This window comes from Papio anubis, chromosome 6 (genome assembly GCF_008728515.1).
Source record: "Papio anubis isolate 15944 chromosome 6, Panubis1.0, whole genome shotgun sequence".
Classification (NCBI taxonomy): Eukaryota; Metazoa; Chordata; class Mammalia; order Primates; family Cercopithecidae; genus Papio; species Papio anubis.
In genome coordinates this window covers 88557506-88575427 of record NC_044981.1, presented here as the reverse complement: position 1 = coordinate 88575427, position 17922 = coordinate 88557506, and the positions used below count along the sequence as shown (strand labels likewise).

The 17922-nt window shown below is 32.9% G+C and overlaps 1 protein-coding gene across 4 annotated transcripts in view; it reads left to right on the top strand.

Moving 5' to 3' along the window:
- The window catches only part of EPHA7 (EPH receptor A7), a 179652-nt gene that overhangs the window by 58531 nt on the left and 103199 nt on the right, over positions 1-17922 (top strand). For all 4 annotated transcript variants that reach the window (XM_009205682.4, XM_009205684.3, XM_009205683.4 and 1 more), the window contains exons 4-5: positions 2586-2741; positions 3960-4295. In XM_009205682.4, the coding sequence (XP_009203946.2) occupies positions 2586-2741; positions 3960-4295 (492 nt within the window). The remainder of the gene's footprint in view (positions 1-2585; positions 2742-3959; positions 4296-17922) is intronic.

The following is a 17922-nucleotide window of genomic DNA, read 5'->3' as shown; positions in this document are numbered from 1 at the left end:
TTTCATAGCTTTCTAAGTTAAAGTGATAGCTTTCAATTAGTAAAAATATATAATAAAAATAATAAGGATCCATTGAAAATTAATTTTTAGGGTAGCTAAAGCCCATGAGTCCCATTACGTAAGTGTCAAACTTTGGCTCATTTAACAGTAAATGATGATGGTAGAATAGCATAAGGCTGAGTGACAGTAGCCCTGTGTTTTAAATCTAGTTTTATTCTAGACAGAATTATTTGAAGAACTCAGGTTACTTTTGCTTTAAATCTGTTTTCCCATCTGCTAAAAGGGTAACAAAATTCAGTGTAATTGGAAAGTTAAGTGATAAGAGTTTGAAATTTCTCTGCATTAGGTATCATATAGATTCTTGAAATCATGTAAGTTGAGCAAGGATTGCACCTCATTTGTGGGAAAAAGGGAATCGGCCTTTATTTAGAGGCTTTTATTTGCAACAGGAGAATGAGAATTCTGAAGAATTCCAATAGTAGACATCATTTTGGAAATGTTAAATCATGTTGCCATTGTCCCCCCATAATCTCCTTGCCCTGTAAAACAGTAAACATACACACGATGTCATCAAAAACTTGTCAGCACACACCTCTTCTTGGTCTGTATGTCTACTTTGGTTGTTTGTTTTACTTCTCCAGGCCTGATGTCTCAGACAGAGAGTTGTGAGTAAAGCGTTGCCTTCTATGTTTTATGGAATGTTGTCTCTTATCTTTGAATTGCAAATAATACATAAAACAAGATAAGTGAATATTTTAAAAAAGAAGAATTTCCATCCCAGAAGTCTAAGCTAAACGCTTTATCCTTTCTGTTAACCCTATTTTTTAATGTGACAAGATTATATCTTTAGGAACATTTTAAGGTTTTATATTTTTGTTATAATATTTAGTAATCAATATCATTGTTCTCTGTGTGCCTTATATTTGTAATAATTGCTATTGAAAGCAAGTGAAGATGCATTATGCTTCTTTGCCTAATGTTTTTTGTAACTGCTTTCCTGTTGTATTAATTGAGAAGCCAACTAAAGACAACATAGTCAACTGGCTTCTGAGGGCAATAGTGGGTCATAAATTTACAATGAGATGGTTTTAGCCCTGTATAAATCTATCTATCTATCTATCTATCTATCTATCTATCTATCTATCTATCTATCTATCTTTCTTCTATCTGTTGATCAATGGATCTATATTCACAACATAACATATCTTTAAATTGAATCTTTAAATTATATAAAATATCTGTCTTGTTAATGTAAATCTACTTTCTTAATGCCCCCTAAATTATTTTGAGCTCCCAAATATATCGAAATTGTGCAATAAAATTCAGCATTTGAACAGAAGTTAAGGGATGACTCAACCGTTTTCTGGAAACTATGACATCTCAGTACATTAGGATTATTCCTGCTTTCCATGTCCCCCAGAGTGAAAAACGTAGTTAATTTTCTGCACAATACCCAAGTAGAGAATATTAAACAAACTTTCAGCCAATAAATTAAATGCTAAATTTTTATTTATGTTAAATTTTCCCTAGCTTTTGTTCATAGATATAATTTTCTTTTTGCTAAATATGAAGGTTACTAAAATTTAATAAATATGAAGAATAGATGGAATTTCTTCAATATATAATATATTAATAAAAATTATTGAAATAATGAAAAAATAACTTGCTAAATTTTCATTGAAGATAAATATAAATATATGAAATGTCCAGTGATATTAAATGGTACACTGTTACTGGATTTAATTACAGAATCTAAATGAATAAGAGCAACTTCATTAGGAGGTGGCAGAAATGCTCTCTGTCCATCTCTGTTCATTGCTGAGAACAGTTGCTGTGTTAGTGTGATTGCACCCTAACCCTCTCTCAGCAGAGGACAAACAGGGCCATAATCTACTTGCCGTTGATGGCTTTCCCCTTGTTTCTGGTGGTGCAGCCATCTCCTATTCATAGGATTTCATTATTTTTAGTAACAAAGAAGTTCACTTAGTGGAAACCAACCTGCCTTATAACTTAAATTGGTTGAAATTGTATCTTGGAGTTTCCTGAAAATTTGGGGAAATATAGTTCTATCATTTTTCAGGTGAAAAATTTTACATAGTTATTATTTCTAGTCTGGTAATTAAAGTTACATTAATATTTTTCAACATGAACCAAATCAACGTGTCAAAAGTTAGTTTAAAGCTATATTATATTAAGAAAACATAACTTGGAGTGTTCTAATGCAGACCAACAAACAACTTAATTATGTTGAAATCAAAGTTAAATTTGAATTATATATCAGAATTAAATGTTCTAAGGTTTTGTCTAAATAAATTATGCCTGTATTCAGTTTTCTGCTGTAGACTTTGGCCTGATGCCAACTGCAGGTGCAAGTTTGCTGTATCATTTTGTTTCTATTATTTTGTTTTATAATGAACTATCATAACATTTGGCTACTGAAATACCCTAAAATGAATATTTTATCATAAAGAGCTTGTTTTTCGTACATCAAATTTAATATTTGATTCCTTGCTAAGTAATACAATTTTTCTTTAAAGATCGATTTGCTCTCATGTCTCAATTTTTGCTTTCTTTTGCATACCCAGCCTGTGGCCGTGGGTTCTACAAGTCTTCCTCTCAAGATCTTCAGTGCTCTCGTTGTCCAACTCACAGTTTTTCTGATAAAGAAGGCTCCTCCAGATGTGAATGTGAAGATGGGTATTACAGGGCTCCATCTGACCCACCGTACGTTGCATGCACAAGTGAGTTGTACTATGAAAGTAAAGAAGGACTTTCCAATCCCTTCCACTCATTTGTACTATTGTGACATCAATGAAACAGATACTGAATTTGTGATACGTTCTTAATTATACTTAAATATGAAAATTATTTTAAAATATTAAGATAAGAAAATATTTTTTTCATAAGCAGGTTTAGTAATATAAATATATCTTACATCAACTTTGGTGTTATTTCCATGTCTGCAAAATTAAGATGCATTTTAATAACATTTTTCACATGTATCTCATAAGAATCATAAGTAAAATTAAAAGTTATTAGGGTCAGCCAGGCACAGTAGCTCATGCCTGTAATCCCAGCACTTTGGGAGGCCAAGGCGGGTGGATCACAATCACCTGAGGTCAGGAGTTCGAGACCAGCCTGGCCAATATAGTGAAACCCTGTCTCTACCAAAAATGCAAAAATTAGCTGGGTGTGGTGGCGCCCACCTGTAATCCCAGCTACTCAGAAGGCTGAAGCAGGAGAATCACTTGAACCTGGGAGGCGGAGGTTGCAGTGAGTCGAGATTGTGCCACTACACTCCAGCCTGGACAATAAGAATGAAACCCCGTCTCAAAAAAAATAAATAAATAAGTTACTAGGGTCTTGCATGAATATTAAATGTTATGAAAAAGTAATGGCTTCAGAATTAAAATTCCATTACTAAATACAGCAGATCTCACTAAATAGAGCAAACTTCACATCCTGGTTCTTCAATTAGTGAATGTTTGAGAGACCCAAATCCAAAGCCAATCTCAGACATTGCTATAAATCATTCTTGAGTACATTAAAATGAATAAATGTATTCCCCGTTATATGGTTAAAAGGAGAACTATTTTTAAACTACTGCACAGCTGTTTTTTTTAGGTGTATTAACTGTACTGTTTTAATTGCTTGGAAGAAAAATAGCTAAAGACTGTGGCAAAAGTACAAAGACAGTTGTTATCCTGTTTTCATTTTGACGTATTAAAAGGAAAATAAATAAAGCCTCTTGCCAAGTGAATTCAAGGAGGCTTTTATACAGCTTCTCTAGTAAAGGTAATGAAATGTTTATGTGAAAGAGAGCATTTCAACTCGTTTTCTCTTCAGTAATTGAGCCACTAAGCTTAATGCCCCGCACGGATCCTTTTGTTCTTTTTGTTTGCATGTTTTTTTTTTTTTTTTTCTGTTTTTGCTTATTTATTTATTCTTGGTTTCCCAAGGGCCTCCATCTGCACCACAGAACCTCATTTTCAACATCAACCAAACCACAGTAAGTTTGGAATGGAGTCCTCCTGCAGACAATGGAGGAAGAAACGATGTGACCTACAGAATATTGTGTAAGCGGTGCAGTTGGGAGCAAGGCGAATGTGTTCCGTGTGGGAGTAACATTGGATACATGCCCCAACAGACTGGATTAGAGGATAACTATGTCACTGTCATGGACCTGCTAGCCCACGCTAATTATACTTTTGAAGTTGAAGCTGTAAATGGAGTTTCTGACTTAAGCCGATCCCAGAGGCTCTTTGCGGCTGTCAGTATCACCACTGGTCAAGCAGGTATGTTTTGTGCTTATCTTCACTGAATGGAATAATGTGACTACCTAAATGAGATGTCTTGTTTAAATATTTAGTTAGTTTCTCTACACAGAGCTTGATTCTTCCAGCTTGTTGATTATTTACAGCTTTAACTTTTCCTGTTGCTTGTTATACCATTAGTGTACTCATTAACATCTTCAGAGATCTGGCAGGAGAAATAAAAGGAGATAAAATTGGCCGGGCGCAGTACCTCACACCTGTACTCCCAGCATTTGGGGAGGCCGAGGCGGGCAGATCACGAGGTCAGCAGTTCGAGACCAGCCTGGGCAACAAGAAACCCCATCTCTGCTGAAAATACAAAAATTAGCCAGGCATGTTGACACACGCCTGTAGTCCCAGCTACTTGAGAGGCTGAGGCAGGAGAATCACTTGAACCTGGGAGGCAGAAGTTGCAGTGAGCCGAGATCACTGCACTCCAGCCTGGGTGACAGAGCAAGACTCTTTCTCCGAAAAAAAAAAAAAAAAAAGAGATAAAATTGTAAACCCTTAAGACTGCTATAAAACAAATAACTTTACTGAAAGATCTAGAGGAGGGGAGTGAAAATGTTGGTCAAAATGAAGTAAAGGATATATTCACACTTTTACCTTTTTGTTTGGTATGCTCATGATCACAAACTACATGATAATTAGGAATAATGAAAGAGTTGGCTTCATTGTCTCACATAATGTTACCCAATTTTTTACTACATAGACTATGATCTTTGTAATATATGACAAGTCTGCATTTTAATATGCATGAGGGAATTTTAAGTTCATCAGTGGATTTGTGATCATATTAATTTCCATTTTTATATTAGAATAAATGGCAGATTTCATGAGGATTTCAGAAGAAATGGAATAACCATGATAATTGTGAACTTGTAGCTTAGCCTAAAAGCAGTCTTCACTTATTTTCTTACTGGCACTTGAAATGCCCACCTTAAGTTATTCCTTGTTGTGTTAGGTATGTTTTGGAAAATACAAATTGGAGACGTTCCAAACCTTCAGAAAAATCTTACTGCTGAAGAAAATCTCAGAAATTAGGGGCTTTCTCAGTCTTTTGAAAAATTCTTATTGCTGAAGATAGATGCTATGTAGAAAATGCAACAAAGTGCTGTGTTATCAGCAGTATTAAAATCGGGCCTTCACTAGAGTAGTGTGTTGTGTGAACAATGTAATAAACTAATAACAAGGTCCTCTTGGTCTTTGGCTGGCTGTCTAAAAGCAACCAGTATTATCCCAAATTCCTGGGATAATAATCTATTATTCATTTTAGTCTATATTCACAGACTATTCTTCATTTCCATGCCAATTTTAACCAACTGTTACCTATTTAAATTATATCTACATAATGAAAACTATGTAGATGATCTCAGGCTTACCATTTTGAACAGATTAGTGGGTTTTTATTCTAAAGGTTTCATTCTGATGCTTATTTCAAAGGCTGTTTCAATCAGATCTCCTATTTAAGAGCAGATATCGGAGGGTAAAACATAGAAATGTAAATATTTGATAATTAGACAAAAAGTAACTGATTTAGCTAATTACCTGGACTTCCCTATTTTATTTTGGACTTACCTCTTTTATTAGCAATGTTTATACTATTTTTTTTAAATGCTGTTTTCATTAGATAGTTCCACTTGTGTTGTTTTATATATAAATTTGTCTCATAACTTTGCAGTGAGTGGATTTGAAACATTTTAGGTTTATGATTTTTGACATAAGAGCTATCTTTTGGAAGCATTAATAGAAACTTAGTTCTACTAAGTTAGAATGACATTCTTTTATTCCTGCTAATATCAAGAAGTGACATTTTTATTTCTGAATATAACCAGGAGATGCTGAACTGATACTAGAAATAGTGTTTGCCAAATTGGCCACTTTGGGGATGTCTTTTCATGTTCCTAAAATGTCTATTGTTTGATTTCTCAAGTTAATACTATACAGGCTAAATATATTATCAAATTTCTGTAAATTTCTGGAATCAAATATTTCACAGATGTTGTGTAAAATGGCTTTGGATATTGATTCCCTTCTGGTTAAGAACAAACTAGGTTGGCTGGAGGGTTTTTTTTGTTTTGTTTTGTTTTGTTTTGCTTTATTTGTGGATGAGGTTGATTTAAATGTACAATAAATATATTGATATATTGTGATGGTTATACAACCCTGTAAATGTACTAAAATACTTAATCATATATTAAAATGAGTACATTTTATGGTATTTAAATTATACCTCAATAAAAAGAAAAAATGATAAAAACAATACCTATAAGTTTATTAAATAACATAAACATAAAGGTTAAAAAATAGGTTTGCACTTTTATATTAAAATACTAATTCATGATTGCCTTGTCTGACTACATCTCAAATGCTAAAACTCATGAATTTACAGTTAGCTTTTTCTAACAGAGGAAATTTGGAATGTGTTGGTGATTATTGTTCTTTTGCATGAGTATACTCAGTTCCCTCCATTACCATATTTCTGTTCTTCCTAAAGGGGGGTGATCTGAAACTTGGTCCGAGTTCAAAACTATCCAAGGAACCCTGTAAAACCCTTGAAATTATCATTCTCCATTAAACAAATAGCATCCTTTCCAACCCAGTTTATGCTGAAATCACTTCAACAATGAATTTAAGTCTGTATTTCTGGTTGGTTATCTTTCTCCTCAGCAATCCACTGATGCCTAGCATAAAAGGGTTTATTAAGAGAATTTCATGTTTCTGGGAAAGCTTAGAGAGTCAGAATAACAAATAATCAGCCAGTGCTTTAAAGATAGTGTGTGTACTTCGTAATTCCTTTTCTGTTAAGTTTTGAGTTTGGGGCACAAGACCCTATACCGGTGTTTGTGTGAGTAGAAGTGTATTGAACATCTTTTGCTCACGGGAAGAATAGGCCCATTGATATTAAGGGCCCTGAGCTCTAGTTTCTAGTCTGCCACTAGGAGGTATATACATTTTGGGTCGATCACTAAAGCTCCGCATGAAAAAGAAAAAATCGGGATAAAATAATATCTACCTCCCTGTATTATCATGTTAAGTGAGATGATATTAAAGAAAACTAAGCTCATACATTGCCATAAAAATGCTAATGCAGTGAATAGCAAAATGAATGCCAATTAGTCCTCTTTTAATGTGACTCTCTGGGAACCTGTCAAGGCAAAATGCACCAATTTCTTTATCTGGAGAAACATGAGGGAAAATAATATGAGTGCAGAATTGGCAGCTAACGTATTATAACGTTGGAAGAAGGAGAAATTAATTTTGTTTGGCCTGTAAAAAATATGACTTATGTAGTTATCAATTATCTTATGATTGAGGTTCTTGTGTGAACCGATGATTTTACCTTTAAGATAGACTTGTATTGAAAAAGCATGATATTTTAATGTTCATATTTATATAAGTTTTATACTTACTTATCATGATCATGCCATACACAAACTGGCTGAACCATACATTTTTGTTCTTGTCGTTTTGTTAGTAATTATATTGACCTATTAAGGCTGAAGTCACAAAGATCAAGTTACAATGGAGATATTTTTTAAAATATAGAAGTAGGGGAAAAGCATATGTATTTAATTTATGACATTATGACCCTTATTCTTCCTTATATTTTAATGTTCTCTTTAAAAAATGCCTTTTTTTAACCTTTTATGTTAAGTTCAGTGGTACAAGTCCAGGTTTCTTACATAGGTAAACTTGTGTTACGGGAATTTGTTGTATAGATTATTTCATCACCCAGGTGTTAAGCTTACTGCCCATTCATTATTTTTCCTAATTCTCTCCCTCCAGCCACCTTCCACCCCCCAGGAGGCCCCAGTGTGTGTTGTTCCTTTCTGTGTGTCCCTGTTTTCTCATCATTTAGCTCCCACTTATAAGCGAGAACATGTGGTATTTGGTTTTCTCTTCCCGTGTTAGTTTGCTAAGGATAATGGCCACCCACTCCAACCATGTCACTGCTAAGGACATGATCTTGTTCTTTTTTGTGGCTGCATAGTATTCCATAGTTTTCCATTCTTAAGCACTATTTAAGTGCTGCTTTTTAATATTAGTTTGGCGAACTAGACTAAGTACCTAGTGCATGTCAAGCACTATGGGGGATGCTAAGAACAAGAAGGTAAGAAATGGTTCTTTTCTTAAATATCTAACAATACAACACTTTATTATAATGTTGTAGAACAACATTGAGAACAAAATACAAAAACTCTGGAGAAAGAATGATTCATTCAGAGAACAAACAAAAGCCCTTACATAAATGAGTCAGTCAATCTAGAGTGTCAGAATGGATGTGCTTTTGCCAGATATAAAAGTAAGAGTATAAAAGTAAATCCTATTCTAGGCCCAGAAGAATACTACCCCCTTTCTCTAATCAGAACATGGTAATTACCACTATCTTCCTTCCTGAAACTAAGTTATGGTAGCACAGAAATAGTATGCAGAAGTATGAAAGTTAATAAAAACAGATCACTCAAAAAATGCTGTTTCTTTCTTTAACACTTCATTCACTCTGGGATTATTTAAGCAATTATAATATGTGGTCTCTCCTCAAAGGGACATAGATGACTTAGCAATTATCCTTCAAGTCAGTAACTGTGTCATGTTTATCTGTGTCACCACCATCAAATACAGTCTCTTCTGCATACTAGCTGTACAAAAAGTGTTGTGGAATTAAGGCCAATGTGAAAACTAGAAAAATTAAATCATTATACAAGAGTGAAACCATTAAGGCATTAATAGAAAAGACATATTATTTGATATTAAATGAAATAATTACATAATTTTAGACAAGTTACTTCACCTCTTTATACTAGAATTTTCTCCTCAGGTGGTACACTATCTGACTCGACATATTGTAAAAATTGAGCTAATAGCTTAATTCCAGGTACGTTTATTACAATAAAAAGGTGTGTTACCATACTGAAACAATTACAATAATAAGAGCAATAATTTAAAAATTACTATTTATTGAATACTTACTATGTTCCTGGTACTTTTTGAAATGTAATGTAAAATGTGCATGAAAAGAGTGTCAAAGTTGAGTCACCTATCTTTTTTGGCCTCATATCGTCCCCATAGGCAACTGAGAGATTTGGAATATAAGACCTCTCAGAGCTCCTCATATATTCATAACTAAATAAACAAAGTAATAACTCAGTATACAGTACAAACTTATCACTATGCTACACTATTCACTGCACACTATTAATAGCTGAGTGATAGTGTACATATACTACAGTTTTTAATGAGAGTGATAACTATTATAATGCTCTGGAAAGCATCGGGAAGGAATTGGGATGAAAACTGAAACCTCCTGAAATAAGTTAGGGATAGTTTCTCAAGTTGGGCTCCCCAGGCTGAAGCAAATACTTATATAGAGATTAGCATATACAACTTTTATTAGGAAAAATGTTTGGGATCAATACCATCAGAAAGAAGGGAAGCAAGCAGGGCCGAGCAGAGCAGGGCTGAGCTGTGATGGGGTCTCATTGGAATCCTCAGCCAACTCCATGGGGAGTCCTCTACCTATAATGAACCCTCAGGCTGTCCCTAGGTGACAGTTTTATACGTCTATGTTGTCCAGACATTGGTTGCAGTTTTTCCTAGGAAGGAGCAAGGTGTTTTCAGAAAGGAAATTCTAAGTGAGGCAGGGAACTGAGGCCCGTTTTCTGGCAAATATCTCGGCAGCTTGGCAAATAATTTCTTCAGTCCTTTTGTAAGGAAAATGTGGGCAGCCCATTACAACATCCATTATAGAGAGTTAAATTATGCAAAAGAATCAGAGGGGCAGCATTCAGAGTGTGATTATGGAATAATGATATGAACTGGATGAACAAAGATTTGTGGGAAAGATTACTGGGGAATTTTTATTTTTAGGAAAATAATCTTTTCTGATAGACAGGAGGGAAACCTGAGTGTTTTTGAACAGGCAAGTAACATGATTGACCCTGGTTTAACTTAAACTTTTGTGATCTTCCACAGTACATTTCACGTAGTACATATAGTAGTTTGTTAAAAAAAAAATCCTGCCTAGTCTTAATTACTGTGGGAAAAACATACAAAAAATACAGTTTCCGAAAATATAAGAAAGCGTCAAAGAATCTGCCATTATGGTGTGGAGACATCTTAATTATCTTCAAAGGTGTCTTTAGAATCTCTCAAACAGAACTATATTCTTTCCCCATCATCAGTTTTGTTGTGTTTGGATAAATGATTTATATGACACGCACACAGATTGTACTAAAATTTGAACTAAATTTGTGGAGTTGTTAAGACAAGAACTGATATCATTTTAAAAGTAAAATTTCGAGAGTTCAAATGACTTTACAAAGGTCGCACAGTAAATTATATAGTGATGACCCAAATGATTGCAATCAAATACACTTCTTACCTCAAAATTATTAAGTGTTTATGCAGTCTTATCATAGGGTGCTATCTTTAAAAATGTAGCTCCATAATCCATTACACGAGAATTTGCAGATTGGTTTAATGGCCAGTGATAAGAGCTGTTAAGTGAAAAGGAGACCTACTAAGAAGTGTTATTTCCTGAGAATATTAACAAATGTAATCTTTGTGGGATAGCATTGCTAAATATAGCATTTGCCTTCTCATTGCTGTTTTATTATCCTTCTTCAAGAAACTTTAAAAATAGCCCTGCATATTTTAAATTGACTGACTTTCCTGTGTTTTTCAATGCCCAGATCTAATTGCTCAGTCAAAATAAAGATTTGCTTCAGTATTCCCTTTACTTTGATTTGTAATGTTTATATAATGTACCAGATGAAATATAATCTGAGTCATGTGATATAACATTATACATAAGCAAAATTATTCCCAAAAAAGACAAAACCAACAATCATTTTCTGTATTTGTCAGAAATAGCTTCACTCACATGAATTATTGTGACTCAATTGTGACTGTTTTCTCATAAATTAGTGTAGATCGTCTCCTTTCAATGATTTAATGGACACACATCAAGTTATATGTCTTTAAATAAGTAAATCAATTCCCTTAAATTTGTATATTTTTATGCTTGTTAGGAATGTATAAGATTGATTTATATTTTAAAGGAACATGATATTGAGAAAATATATTTTCTTATTTTACAACATTTACTGATTATATAAAGTAATATTAAACACAGCATTCTCCACAGGGTGAAACAAGACATAATTGTTTTATCACTAGGTTAAAAATACATAAATGCAAAAAAACAGGAACCATTTTGTAGAGATAGTGTTATTGTTATTAAAACGTACATTCATATGCGCACCTATGCCACCTGCAGCAGAAAATCAATCGAATAAATTTCCTTTAACAGTAAACTGTTCAAAATATGCGTTTCTGTTATATTTAGACATTTTATAAACCTGAGGTATCCGAAAGTGCAGGATTTAGTCATTCTAATTCATGCTGCAGGGCACGACATTTTAGTAATTCATATGCTTTGCTTAAACAAGGAGTAACTTTAGACTGTTAGTGAAATTTGTTTAATATTTAAGTATTTTTGTGACATAAATATGAAAACATATATAGATATATTTACATTTTTATTTAGTGGTTGTAAGTTATTAAAGCATACAAAAAGGATGATATTTTAGATACTATTTTAATAAAATTTTAATTAGGTAACATACTACCATGTTGACATTAATACTAATAACCAGGATTTATGTAGTGCTTAGTATAAAATATGTTGATTCCATGTAAAGGCCCATATGTGTGCACAGTATCTTCACATTCTGAATTTATAATGTAAGTTTAAGAGAAAATTACATGTTTCTGTGATATGGTCTTATACTAATTGCATCATATATTTGTAACATTCTTCACATGTTAGTTGTGAAAAGTTTATCTTTCCTCTTAGGCTTCATGTTATAAGAAAATGGTGGTACTTTTGATCATACTCTCTAACCCCATCAACATATTGGGCCAGGGTAGATGGTTAATAAATATTTGTTGGCTGAATATATAAATTCTTTGTATACCATAATATGGAAAGAAAATTTCTTAGACTAGGTTGTTAAAGAAGACAGTAATTTAATTCAAATGATATAATGTTATTTAAATTATGCAATGAGTACATAAGTTAATAATTTCAAGTATAGTCATTTTGCAACTTGTTCCTAAAACTGTAAATATATTTAAAATCTTAAACTGTTTACAGCCATAATGTAGTATTTAAGCAGAAATTTTAAACAAAAGCTTAACCTTCTTATAAAATAATAAAGATACAAATAAACCTTAACTTTGAAAACTTTTGTAATGCTTCATATTTTGAAAGCTTGTTGAAAATATAATTAATTTATATCTTTTATATAACATTGAATATGTAGAAGCACAGAGATCAGGATTAGAATGCTTTCATTATTACCTAGGAAAATAATATCAGCTTTTCATACATTATTTTAATATTTTTTATAGTTTGGTATACTTAGGTTTTGATATTTTTGTATTTTTTTTTTTTTTTTGGTTTTGTGACAGCTTTAAGGCTACAGCACATCACTGTGCCATGACTATTCTCAATTAAAACATACATAAGGAAACGCCTCTAAGTAACCTGTGTTCTCATCCCCACACCTTAACCCTGCCACGTCAACTCCCTGATCTCCAGTCCCAGTATCTTTCTGAGTTGTCAAATCTGTCCTTTTCTGATATCGTTAATATTTGTAATGAAATAGGCTTATGTTGACATTATGATGACAAGTTGATCTGCATACTGTTGAATGGACATGCTCTTAGTAGACAGTTGAAAAAATCCTAGTATAGGGTGTTTTAAGTTACTTCTCATATTTCCTATTTAATGCTTCTTTATCTTTTCTTAAATTCTTTGGTCTTGAAAGTGCTACTTTGTAAATAATGATGCTTACATACTTGGGAAGCAGTAGTTCATTTTTGACAATAACCAGTTATTCTACTGCTGTGACGGAATTGTGTCCTCCTAAAATTCCTATGCTGAAGCCCTAACCCCCAGTGTGACTCTATACTCTCCTCCATACACACTGAGAAAGGCCATGTGAGTACATAAAAAGAAGATGATCATCCACAAGCCAGAAAGAGAGGCTTCAGCAGAAACTGAAATCTGTTGGACCTGATTTGGGACTTCTAATCCTCAGAACTGTGAGAAAACAAATTTCCACTTAAGCCCCTCAGTCTGTGGTATTTTCTTATAGCAACGAATGTAGACTAATACTCATCCCTGAGGTAATTTAATTCCATCCAATTATTTTAAAGAAAAGTCTTTATTCTCCATATGCGTGAGGACAGCTAAGGTATGTAAAATTTTATTTATGGGGCAAGAAATGACAGTTGTAGAAATTTTATACATTTCTATGATTTTTCCCCTCAAAAAAACACAAAACTTGTTTAGTACAGTACCTTTATAAGTACCAGAAAATGACCAGTAATAATGTTTTCTTTTCAACGTCCAAGTCAGGTTTTTATTTTTTAACAGAGCCAGTTAATCATCTAATAAATTTTAGAAGGTGATACATTGATGGTAACAGAACACCCAATATAAAATTTATTATAAATTTTGTTCCTTAGTTTTGAAGCTTGGGTAAGTTTGTCAAATTCTTGGCAATTTTAACCTAACAATTTCTACATGATTAAGAAGTCAGTATCATTTCACGATTATCGTAGGAGAAAGTGTTTATAGCTCTATATTTTGGAGATATAAATTTGTAATTTGCTAAATTTAAGCATCCTCTTCAAAAAATATGACTTCCCATTAGGATCATTGTCATGGAATATTCCACAATGATGGAATTATATAGGGTAATTCTTATTACATGTATTGCCCTTAATGGAAGATCCTTTATTTTGCAACTGTGAGTTTATGGGGTAGACATTGTAAGTAAGCTGAATATTCATCTACTAAAATAATATTTACAAATAAATAGCCACTTTACCTTTAGAGTAAAGAAGTTTGTTCAAGTGATATATAGAAAATCTGTTTTAAGTAAAATGTGACTAACTGGACCACATGCTCTTTACTTTTAGGGGAAAAATACAAAAAGCAAGTTAACAGAAGAGACTTAAATAACATATGCAAAGTTTTTCAGGGCATAACCTTAGGTAAATATATATTGAATTCAATCTCTTTTTCTGGAGGTACTAAATAATTATAAATCATAAAATAATGAATATGTTATATTATAGTAATACCATGACAAGAATACAAACTAACACTTTTGTAATAGGTTTCCAATATACATTGACTAAAGAAGTGTTTTTGGTTAATATTTCCTTGACTGAAACCAGTTACCTGATTTGCTTGATTCTATTGTGCAAACAGGTTTTGTTCTATGAGTTGTGTGTTAGTTTTTATGTAGCTAGCTATCCTGCCCATTTCTCTAAGTGTTATTGAAGCGGTAGCATTGTGGAGACAGATACAGTTTCAGAAAAATTTCATTTAAGAGAAAGAAATCAATAAGCTGCATTTCACAGAATGAAAAGCCAATTGATAGTAATTTCATACATTATTCATGTAAAGACAAAGACACATCATATGAATTGGTAATAATGATGACGACAGTAGTAAAAACATGGGTCTATTAATTTTAAGTACTGTTTAGGTTTTCCCCCAGTCCCAATTCCTATGCACTGCCACTGTCAATCATATACACAGTTTTCAGCTCTGGATCAGCTAAGGGACATAGCCTTGAAAGCTATTAAATATAGGTGAAAGATAGGAGATTGTCTTTAAATTAGGACAGGCATTTAGTTGTTGTTCTGTTTTCAGTACAAGTGTTCAGAGGGAGTAAATGTTGATTATTTTATCCCTTGCTTCGTTGGTGATGAATTGAAGCAAATTTGATCCAGACAAGCAATCTGGTGGAATGATGCAGAGCCATCCAAAAAAAATCTGTACTAATCCACCAATGCAGTAAATTAGAGTTACAAGGAAAAGGCATTGATCCACAAGAATCATTAACAGTTTTAACCAACTGATCCAAGTAATAGGGTAAAGGAGAGAACACTATCAAGATCTTGTTTTTCAGATCTGTCAATTTCAACTGCTGAAGCATGATTGTTACGTGTTTGAATTTTAACTGTTTTTATGGCTTTGGTTCCCTTTGTACTAGTGTAAGCAATGAATAAGGATCAATTAAGAGGTAAGAACTCTGGGAAAAATTACCCAAATTTCCTGCACTTAATTTACAAATAGGTCAATCACAAAGCGAGAGATAATTGCTACAACCTAACAAATTTAGTCAGGGACAAGGCAGAGCAGATGATGTATGTTCTGTGACAAAATACGTGGCAGAGATGTACATACAGACGTGTAGCTACTTGCTTTGTTTAAGACACAAAGATTACAGAGGAAGATTTGTGAAAAACAATTAGCATAGCTTTAAAGCATGCAGTTCTTAATTATCCAAAGCATGTTGACATCAGATAGTGCCTTAATTTTTAATATTTTATCATTAACTTCAGCATATAGAAAGATGCAGAATGTTGTCTGAGCATAGCATTCATAATGGAAATTGTATATGATGATAAAAACAAAACTGGTTAAGCCATATCACTATTGCATTATTCAAATACTGCTAATATTCTTAAACTCAACACCCTTAACTCTAGTTACGTCAGACTATACCACTGTGAGCTGATGTATTTATGGGTATAGACATGTATAGATAATAATAAATATATGTTCTTTAACCTCATATATTTTATGAGTACATGTATATTCCTAAGAGAATGGGCATTAGAATGGTGGTAGGGCTTAAATGTTATAGATTTAGGAACCTTATGCCTATAAATGGTGAGTTAATGAGTGGCCTTTCCTCGGAAGAGGAGTGGAGCTATAATTTAAAAGTGTGACAAAAAGTTTTGAGAAAACAAATAAGAATTGGAAGAATCTCAGAAGCACATGACAAAGACCAAAGAGGGGTGGCCAGGCCAGTTGAATAAGAGGGCTGTCACAATTACCAAAGGAAGGGACATTTTCTCATTAAGTTGATCATAGAATCAAGTGTCACAGGAGGTCAATAGAATGAAGACACAAGAAAGTCTACTGGATTTGAAAATTTGGAACCATGAGAAGCAGTTTTTGCTGATAACTTGAGGTAGAAAAATATCATAATGATATTTTTACCATGGTCTAAAGCAAAGCCTGACACTATGGCATACGTAGTAGAGTATTCAGCTCAATGATGGCTGAATTTAATTGTAATAGATTACTTTATGCTGATTTCATACAACATTTATCAGACTGGTAAAGACTTTAAGACAGAAGAATGAGTCTGAATTACATTTGGAAAAAAGTACTGCCTTTGTTAGTTTCTAATACATTATCATAACCTTGTTTTCTCCTTGTTTTGACATCTCATCCTATTTTCTCACATCCCTGACATCACCAAGAACCCAAATATAGCCTCACATAAATTTCATTGTTGAGAACCTGATAATCTCAGAAATAAAGGTCATAAAAGGAAAGATGTTAATTCTACAAAGATAAACTATGTGTTTATAACTATCTCTCATCTAATATAGTATCATTAATATTAAATGCTATAAAATCAAATGACTGTTTATACACATCTAATACAGAGACTGTGCTATGATAGATGATAGGTGATAGATAGATAGATAAATAAACATATATCTTTTCTTCTTTCTCCAGTAGATTTTAAATTATATGTTCCATATCAGGTACTTGCCAATATATAAAGTATAACCACCTAAAAATTTGGAAATTTTATTTTTGCTATGTGCAGTATTTGTTAATACTGATAAATCTTTTATTTTTAGACACATTTCCTTTATCTTTGAAAATTATATAAACAAAGAACAGAAAGCCATTATCTTATTTCAACAAACGTTGGATATTAATATAATTTGTAAGTGACTTCTGGTACACCTGCTGCATTAAACACTGGTGTTATGTTTGAAAATACACCAGCTGACCTCCTTTAGACTGCTGCCTGCCTACTTTGATGTTTCATTATTTACTTCAATCCAAGGATGAAATGGATGAATGGATCTTAAATATAGTGTCCTGGTGACTCTTTTTTCAGAGCATTTCTCTGGACAAGCATCAGCTAATCTGACAAATCATGAACAGTTTACTTTATAGTTTGGCTGGGATTAAGTTACTAACTGGAACCTGCAGGGAACGCAAAAAGCAATGTCTCCTGATAAAATGCACTGGGTGTTTGCTATGCCTGTTTCAATTTTAATTCATAACCTTTAGGAATGAAGAACTATAAACAGATAATTCTCTGACAGATACATTTTTATACACTTAAATTTATAGCACTTCAAACATAAACCCTGTGTATCCAATTTACATATCTAAAATCTACATCATGTGTTTGACTTTGAATTTGTTTTATTTCTGGAGTTTTCACTGTGTAAAAAGAGTTACTTTGTAATTTTTTTTATTTAATACAGTTTTAGAAGTATTTCTTTCTTAGAACTAGGTTAAAACGTCTGCAGTTATCCTTTTAATTGCATGTAAGTGATTATACACATTTGATTGTGTTTTAATTTGAAGTATTTTTATGTGATCCTGGGACACATAGATTGTTGAAGGAATTTCAGTTCAAATTTTGGATGTTTTTCAAGTTTCAACTAAAAAGTATAAAGTTTTGGAGAAGTCAGATGA